Consider the following 8,349-nt stretch of genomic DNA (forward strand, 5'->3'; position numbering starts at 1 on the left):
CCCTTTACAGATAAACATTCACTCTGAGATTAAGCAACTTGCCCAAGGTCGCCCAACTGGTACAAGGCACAGCCAGGAATTGAGGTTGGTGGCTGCTGATTTTAAAACCCATGCTCCTCTATAGCCTCCGTCAGTGGGAAAAATGCTCTGAGCAGGTACTCCCTCAGTTTTCTAGCAAACACTGACTGCACATCAGGCAGAAGGAACAGCAGACCGGTTCAACTGTCAAATGGCACACCCCACACCCTCTCCAGTGGAAATACATCACTTCCATTAAAAAAAAAATTTTTTTTTAATGTTTAGTTATTTGAGAGAGAGCATGCCAGCAGAAGTAGGGGAGGGGCAGAGAGAGAGGGTGAGAGAGAATGGAGCAGAAGCAGGCTCCATGCCGCCAGTACAGAGCCTCAGATGGGGCTTGAACTCAGGAGCCATGCATGAGATAATGACCTGAGCTGAAATCAAGAGTCAGATGCTTAACCAACTGAGCCACCCAGGTTCTCCTCACTTCCATTTTTACTAATTTTGTACCAAAATAAAGCATCTCCATGAAGAGAATTCTCAATCATCCTCTTCTCCACTTTTTAACTTTGCGGTGACAGTAGTTGTGTAAAGGCACAAGAGTTGTGTGTTTCAAGCTCCTAAAACTCCTACCACTCTGTGCTTACTGAAGATCGTAACAAATGTAAATGCGAACCAAAACTGCGGGGTGTCTCTGCTCTTGGTTTGGGCCGGTGAGGCGGTGGCATCGCAGTCTACACTCTTTCAGGGCCGGCAAGGGGCCCTCCCCTGGAGCAAAGGGTGGCCTGTTGGCTGGCGGTTACTGGCAACTGGCTTTTCATTTTGGTGGGGGTGGCTCTTTAGTGTAGCAGTTCCTTTCCAGCCCTTGCCTTAATGAATATTATTCCGCTCATCTGTAGCGCCCTTCAGACCAGCTCCGGCCCCTCACAGCTACCTTCGTGCCGTTTATATTTTCGCTGTTTGGTAGGATCTGGCCAAGGTCTAACTCCCCATCTGGTAAGGCCTAGAAGGTGACCTCACCGCCATATCTTGGGCCTAGCACTGTGGCACTCAGAGATGCGAAGCTAACTAAAGAGGAAGAACTATCTCGAGTGACCATTCGCACCACTAAGCTTCTCCATCTTTTTTTTTTTTTAATGTTTTATTTATTTCTAGGAGAGAGATAGAGACAGCATGAGCAGGGGAGGGTCAGAGAGAGAGGGAGTCACAGACTGAAACAGGCTCCAGGCTCTGAGCTGGCAGTCAGCACAGAGCCCGACGCGGGGCTCGAACCCACGAACCGCGAGATCATGACCCAAGCGAAAGTCGGACGCTTAACCGACTAAGCCACCCAGGCGCCCCTAAGCTTCTCCATCTTATCCCGGGAAGTCTTCCCCCATTCTAGTCGCCAAAACCCTTCCAAAGCTCGTACAGAGCCTGTCATCCAGCTTTCCCGACAGCTCGACTCCGCCCCCTGCTCTGTTCGCCCCGCCCCAGTTCGCCCCGCCGCTGTGCGCCTGCGCTCCTGGAGTTGCGGCGGCGGCACTTCCCGCCCCCTCTCCCCGCCCCCAGCCACAGCCGGAAGCCTTCACTTTTCTCCCTCAGGGTGGAGCGAAGTTTGGGCCGTAGCGTCCTACCATTTTTATCAATCTCTAATAATGCTTGATATTAAAGTACGAAACGAGATGGGTTTATCCTTGGCCAAAAGTTAATCCACGTTCTGTTTGGGTTTACCCCTCATCCAATATAATGGTACAGTCCCATAGTAGCCCCGCCCCCTGTTCTCTAGCCCGTGACTCTCAAGGCGCAATGGCGTCTTCCGTTCTGTCGTCATCACGTTGCCTCGGAGGTAGGTCCGCGCCGCAGTGCACGCCTCCGCAGCGCTCTGCCTCGCCTACGCCGTTGCCAAGCTGCGCTGGATACCCTGAACGCAGGATGCTGGGCGGTGTCAGGTGAAGATGGTGGTCACTGGGCCTCAGGTAAGAAGGGCTCCGACTGTGATGGGCCGGCCTGGCCGCTGTAGCGGCCTGGGAGCTGGCGGGGGGCCTCCCCGGCCAGTTCTCGGGGCCTCTGGGCAAGTCTTCTGGAAAATCGAGGTCCTTTGAAGTAAACTGAGGCCGCACGTATAGGCCCGGATCCTGAACCTCGAACTGTATTCGAATCTCCGTTGCCTGCGGCTGGGGATGTTTCGTCGTCTTGTAGGGTATGAAAGAGCATTGTCTCATCCCCTTTTCCTAGGAATCCTACTCCTGGGAATTTGTCTTACGCAAAAATAACGGCGAAGACAGAAGTGTGTAAATTCCAGTAGGGTTTGTGAAGGTAAAATAATTGAAAAGATGTTCATGAAAGGAGTGGTGGAGCTCATTAGGGCATAACCATGCAGTAGATCATGCAATCACTATCCTAACCATGGAGACTCGACTTTTAGGAAACTGGGAAAGGCTGAATACAGTATTGTATTTACACAGTGGGAAAACAAAGGTGTACACGGATGGTTGGAACATGAAAAGATGTGCTGTATTCATGAGGGTTTTTTTTTAAGCTGACAAAATGATTTTAAACTTCAACTGGAACAAAAAAATATATGAGACTAGCCAGGAAAGTATTAAAAAGTTAATGTAATAGGAGGATTAGCTCTCCAGCACCCCTAGTTATTATAACATATTATAAAGCTGTAATAATTAAAATAGTATGGAAATGAGAAGGAACTTACATGCAGATAGAAAATAATTGAATTCAGGATAGATGCAAATACAAATGCTTACAGGGATTTATTATGTAGTCAAGGTGGTATTTCAAATCAGCATTAAGATGGTTTGGTATCAGGCAGCTTTATTATAATTCAAAAACAAAAACAATAATGAGGCTCATTTTGATCATCCAGATAAATTCCAAACCAAATTTAACTTAACCACATAACAAAGTACTGGAGGAAAGCATTGTTGTATGTGTTTGTTAACTTAGCACAGCAAAAAAAAAAAAAATTTCTAAGTATGTCATGTAATCCAAAAGCAAGAAAGGAAAAGATAAATATTATTGACTCTAAAATTCAGAACGTTCTGTATGGCATCCAAAATTCTACCAAGGCAAACCAATAAAAGCTACTAGAAGCTAAGTCTAAGGTAAATTTATAAAAGTCATTAATGTCAGAAAAGTATTAAACCAGGAGCGCCTGGGTGGCTCAGTCAGTTAAGTGTCCAACTCTTGATTTCAGCTCAGTTCATGATCTCATGGTTAGTGAGTTGGAGCCCCATATGGGGCCCTGCACTGGCAGCTTGGAGCCTGTTTGACATTCTCTCTCCCTCTTTTTCTGCCATTCCCTTGCTCATGCTCTCTTTCTCTCAAAATAAATAAATAAGCATAAAAAATAAAAAGAATCTGGAAGACTATACCCCAGGTTTAACATTAGTTAGCAGTCAGAAATCAGGTGGGAAATGTGGTCTGTGGGCATAAAGGTAGGGTGATGGCAGAGCAGGGTCCTGAGAATAAGCTGGTGGGAAGGCCAGGACCACAGATTAAGAGGTGAAAGCCAGAGTTGGCCTCAGGTTTCTGCCCCTGTGATTATGCATTTCATTCTCAATCTTTGAGAATTGTAGGGATTTCACAACTAGGTTGCAGCTGTATTTCCTCTCTTGGTAAATTAGAAGATTATTTTTTCCCCTTATGGTCTTTCGGAATATTGTTTATTGTTTCCTTTTTTCTGATCCCTTTTTTCCATAAGGTAACCATGGAGAAAGAGCTTCGAAGCACCATTCTTTTCAATGCATACAAAAAAGAAGTATTTACCACCAACAATGGCTATAAATCCATGCAGAAAAGACTTCGGAGTAATTGGAAGATTCAGAGGTGACCATGTATATTGTTTTTCTTCTAAGTGATGATAATAGCCTGCTGGTAATATTGGAAAGTCTTTACTTTCTTATGTAAGAGATTGTTTAGGCAGGAGGAATTCAAAGAACATTCAGAAGTAAATAAATGATTATGGGGCGCCTGCGTGGCTCAGTTTGTTGAACATCTGACTCCTACTTTCAACTCAGGTCATGATCCCAGGGCCATGGGATCAAGTCCTACATTGGGCTCCTCAATGAGTGTGTAGTCTGCTTGAGATTCTCTCTCTCCTTCTGCGCCTTTCCTCTTCTCGCTCTCAAAAAGGAAAAAAAGTAAATTATTATAAAAATACCTCTTTTGAAAGTTGGCAATTGGTATATTAAGTTGTCCCCCCAAATCACAAATCAAATAATTATTCTAATTATACATATATAACTTTTTAAGAGGTTAGAGGCTTTCTCCATATTTTAACTTAGATCAATACTTCAGTTTAGGGAAAGGAAAGATGAGAATTCCTCTCTGCCTTTGTTGTGTATATAAATGGTTTTTCTTAATGGGTAAGGATATGTAATTATACATGCTAATTGTAGAGCTGATTGATTTAGTAGTTGGAGGACTCTGTATACCCTTGTATGGTTTAATTTGGGCATCTTGGCCTATGGGAAGTATTTGAACAGAGCCTGATCTGGGACAAGCCTGTAGAGGGGATTCTCACTTCGGGAGAGAGGCTGCACTCAGTACTGCTAAATCCCTTCATCTCTGGGTCTCTGTGGCATCTGGTTCCATACAGTCTAGAGGCAAGAGTAATTCATAAATTGGTTTAAATTATGAATCTAACACTTTTAAAATCCTATTTCTAGCTTAAAAGATGAAATCACATCTGAGAAGCTAATTGGGGTGAAACTATGGATTACAGCTGGGCCAAGGGAAAAATTTACTGCAGCTGAGGTAAGTAATATCCAAAAAGAAGAAATACAATGAGATGGTTAGGTGGATGAGCTCTGAAGTTACGGATATGAATCCCTCTTCACCATACACTGTATCACCTTAAGGTAATCACTTTCATGTCTTCCTTCGTCGTAGAGTTGTGATCATTAACTGAGATAATGCATGTAAAGTGGCAGATACTTAGTTGGGGCTAATTAAATACCAGCTATACTTGTTTGCAGTATTTTTTGCTGTGAAAATAGGAAGGTTCCTTTTAAGGAACATAAGCTATTCTTAATTGTTTCATAGAGTAGATAAAGATAAATGTGAAACCCAGAACACAACAAGTATTGGTAAAAATGTAGGGAAATTGGAACCCATGTGCACTGTTTTTGTTTTCTTTTTTTTAATATTTATTTTTGAGAGAGACAGAGTGCGAACAGGGGAGGGGCAGAGAGACAGGGAGACACAGAATCTGTAGTCAGACACGTTATCCATTGCGCCACTGGCCCTGTGGGAGACACAGAATCTGAATCAGGCTCCATCCAGGCTCTGAGCTGTCGACACAGAGCCCGACGCGGGGCTCGAACTTACAGACCGTGAGATCATGACCTGGGCCGAAGTTAGATGCCTAACAGACTAAACCACCCAGGCACCTCTGAATCCGTGTGCACTGTTGATGAAAAGGTAAAATGGCACAGCCATTATGGAAAACAGTATGGCAGTTCCTCAAAAAATTAAAAATAGAATCATCATATGATCCAGCAATCCCACTTCTAGATATATATCCAAAAGAATTGAAAGCAGAATCTCAAAGGGATATTTGTATGTTCATGTCTAAAGCAACATTATTCATGATAGCTAACAGGTAGCAGCAACCCAAGTCTACCAGCAGATGAATGGATAAACAAAATGTGGTATATACATGCAATATATTAGTAATTCAGTCTTTTTTTTTTTAATGTTTTTTTTATTTATTTCTAGGAGAGAGAGACAGAGTGAGCAGGGGAGGGTCAGAGAGAGAGGGAGTCACAGACTGAAACAGGCTCCAGACTCTGAGCTCGCAGTCAGCACAGAGCCCGATGCAGGGCTCGAACCCACGAACCGTGAGATCATGACCTAAGCGAAAGTCGGACGCTTAACCGACTAAGCCACCCAGGCGCCCCAGTAATTCAGTCTTAAAAAACGTAGGTGGGGCGCCTAGGTAGCTTAGTGTGTTAAGTGTCTGACTTCGGCTCAGGTCATAATCTCACGGCTAGTGAATTCTAGCCCCACACTGGGCTGTGTGTTGACAGCTCAGAGCCTGGAACCTGCTTTAGATTCTCTGTCTCTCTCTCTCTGCCTCTCTCTATCTCTCTGCCCCTGCCATGCTCACTCTCTTTCGCTAAAAAATAAACATTAAAAAAAAAATTTTTTTTAAGTAGGCAGTTTTTTTTTTTTAATGTTTTATTTATTTCTAAGAGAGAGAGAGAGAGAGAGACAGCGTGAGTAGGGGAGGGTCAGAGAGAGAGGGAGTCACAGACTGAAACAGACTCCAGGCTCCGAGCTGGCAGTCAGCACAGAGCCCGACGCGGGGCACGAACCCACGAACCGCGAGATCATGACCTAAGCGAAAGTCGGAAGCTTAACCGACTAAGCCACCCAGGCGCCCCAAAAGTAGGCAGTTCTGCTACATTATACAGCATGGGTGAACATTGAGGATGTTTGCTAAATGTAATAAGGCAGTTACAAAAAACCAGTAGTGTATGCTTCCATTTATATGATGTATCTAGAGTAGTCAAATTCACATAAAGTTAGAATCGTGGTATTTTGATAGGGATTGCATTGCATATGTAGATTACTTTGGGTAGTATATACATTTTAACAATATTTTTTCTTCCAATCCATGCGCAGGGAATGTTTTTTCCATTTCTTTGTGTCTTCAGTTTCTTTCATAAGCTTTCTATAGTTTTCAGTCTCTATAGAACTAGAGTGTATTATGCTAAGCAAAATAAGTCAGAGAAAGACAAATATACTATGATTTCACTCATAAGTAGAATTTAAGAAATAAAACAGATGAACATAGGGGAAAGTAAGGAAAATAAGATAAAAACAGAGAGGGAAACAAACGTAAGAGACTCTTAGAGAATAAACTGAGGGTTATTGGAGGGAGGTGGGGGGGTGAGCTAAATGGGTGATGGCCATTAAGGAGGCCACTTGTTGGGATGAGCACTGGGTGTGATACCTAAGTGATGAATCACTGGGTTCTACTCCTAGAACCTATACTACATTGTATGTTAACTAGCTTGGATTTAAATAAACTAAAAAAGAATCATGGTTGCCAGGGGTTCTGGGGAGGGGGAGATGGGGAGTTGTTTTAATGGGTATTGAGCTTGAGTTTTGCAAGGTGAAAAGAATTTTGGAGATGGATTGTGGTGATGGTTGCAAAATAATGTGAATGTACTTAACATTACTGAACTGTACATTGAAAAATGATTAATATGGTAAATTTTATGTTATGTGTATTTTACCACAACTAAACAGAAACCCCAGAACACAGCAGGAGCCTTTCTCACTGAGATGTGGAAGTGCTTTGGTGCTAAGGGAGAGTTGTGGGGAGGAGGGAAGTGGTGTCAGGGTGGGACTGAGGTGGTTCTTAGACTGGGGCAGTCCAGGGTCTAATGCTCTGACTTTGGGTTGGGACACAAGGAGGGGGTCTACAGGGAAGGATTTCTATTCTTTTGTTTTTTGACCTGACTGCAAGGTCACCTTATCACCTGAGAAGGGCATAGAGAGAGACATAACTGACCGGGTTCATTGAGAGAAGGAACAGGAATTCCTGTTAGAAACATGGAGGTGGCCAGATGCCCCCACCCAGTGAGACCCTGAGGGAAATGTACACATGGCGGCTGTGGCCTGCAAAGGAATACTATATTCCTTGTTGGTTTGGAGTGGCCTCACACTCCAGTAGTTCCCCCCGTGTCTCCTCCCTCCCTTCTCCAACTTGTGAAGACAAAGAGAGATGTGAGCAGGTTTTGCTGAAGGCCGGGCAGTGTCAGGAAAGCCAGGGAATCTGGAAAGAGGGTCAGAGATAGGTGCCTGCTCCAGAGAGAACGGCCACTAGGTCAAACCTTACTTCAAATTCTTAGAGATGGAAGGCAGTGGGTTCCAAAGGATAGAATCCCTTGAGGGGCGCCTGGGTAGCTCAGTCCATTAAGCATCCAACTTCGGCTTAGGTCATGATCTCACAATTCATGGGTTCAAGCCCCACATCGGGCTCTGTGCTGACAGCTAGCTCAGAGCCTGGAGCCTGTTTCAGATTCTGTATCTCCCTCTCTCTTTGACCTTCCCCTGCTCGTGCTGTCTCTCTCTCAGAAATCAATAAAACATTTAAAAAATTAAAAAAAAAAAAAAAAAGAATCCCTTGAGAGGCATTTTTAGCCTAATGTTCTCACAGCGGATCAGTTCCTGGCACCTTGCCTTCTCTTTATATTTTTTTTTAATTTTTTTTTTAATGTTTTATTTATTTCTAGGAGAGAGAGAGAGAGAGACAGCGTGAGCAGGGGAGGGTCAGAGAGGGAGGGAGTCACAGACTGAAACAGGCTCCAGGCTCTGAGC

General features: G+C 44.0%; 1 protein-coding gene across 2 annotated transcripts in view; it reads left to right on the forward strand.

The window, feature by feature from the left end:
* Positions 1–1,848: 1,848 nt before the first annotated feature.
* The window catches only part of IFT52 (intraflagellar transport 52), a 40,886-nt gene continuing 34,385 nt past the window's right edge, over positions 1,849–8,349 (forward strand). The window contains exons 1-3 of one of the 2 annotated variants that reach the window (XM_039248510.1): positions 1,849–1,976; positions 3,719–3,843; positions 4,686–4,773. In XM_039248510.1, the coding sequence (XP_039104441.1) occupies positions 1,956–1,976; positions 3,719–3,843; positions 4,686–4,773 (234 nt within the window). In that variant the 5' untranslated portion in view covers positions 1,849–1,955. Of the gene's footprint in view, positions 1,977–3,718; positions 3,844–4,685; positions 4,774–5,387; positions 5,440–8,349 lie in introns of those variants that run through there. The other variant, XM_039248511.1, reaches the window with a different exon arrangement.

Source organism: Hyaena hyaena, unplaced genomic scaffold (assembly GCF_003009895.1).
Source record: "Hyaena hyaena isolate Hyena2069 unplaced genomic scaffold, ASM300989v1 scaffold_312, whole genome shotgun sequence".
NCBI classification, from domain to species: domain Eukaryota; kingdom Metazoa; phylum Chordata; class Mammalia; order Carnivora; family Hyaenidae; genus Hyaena; species Hyaena hyaena.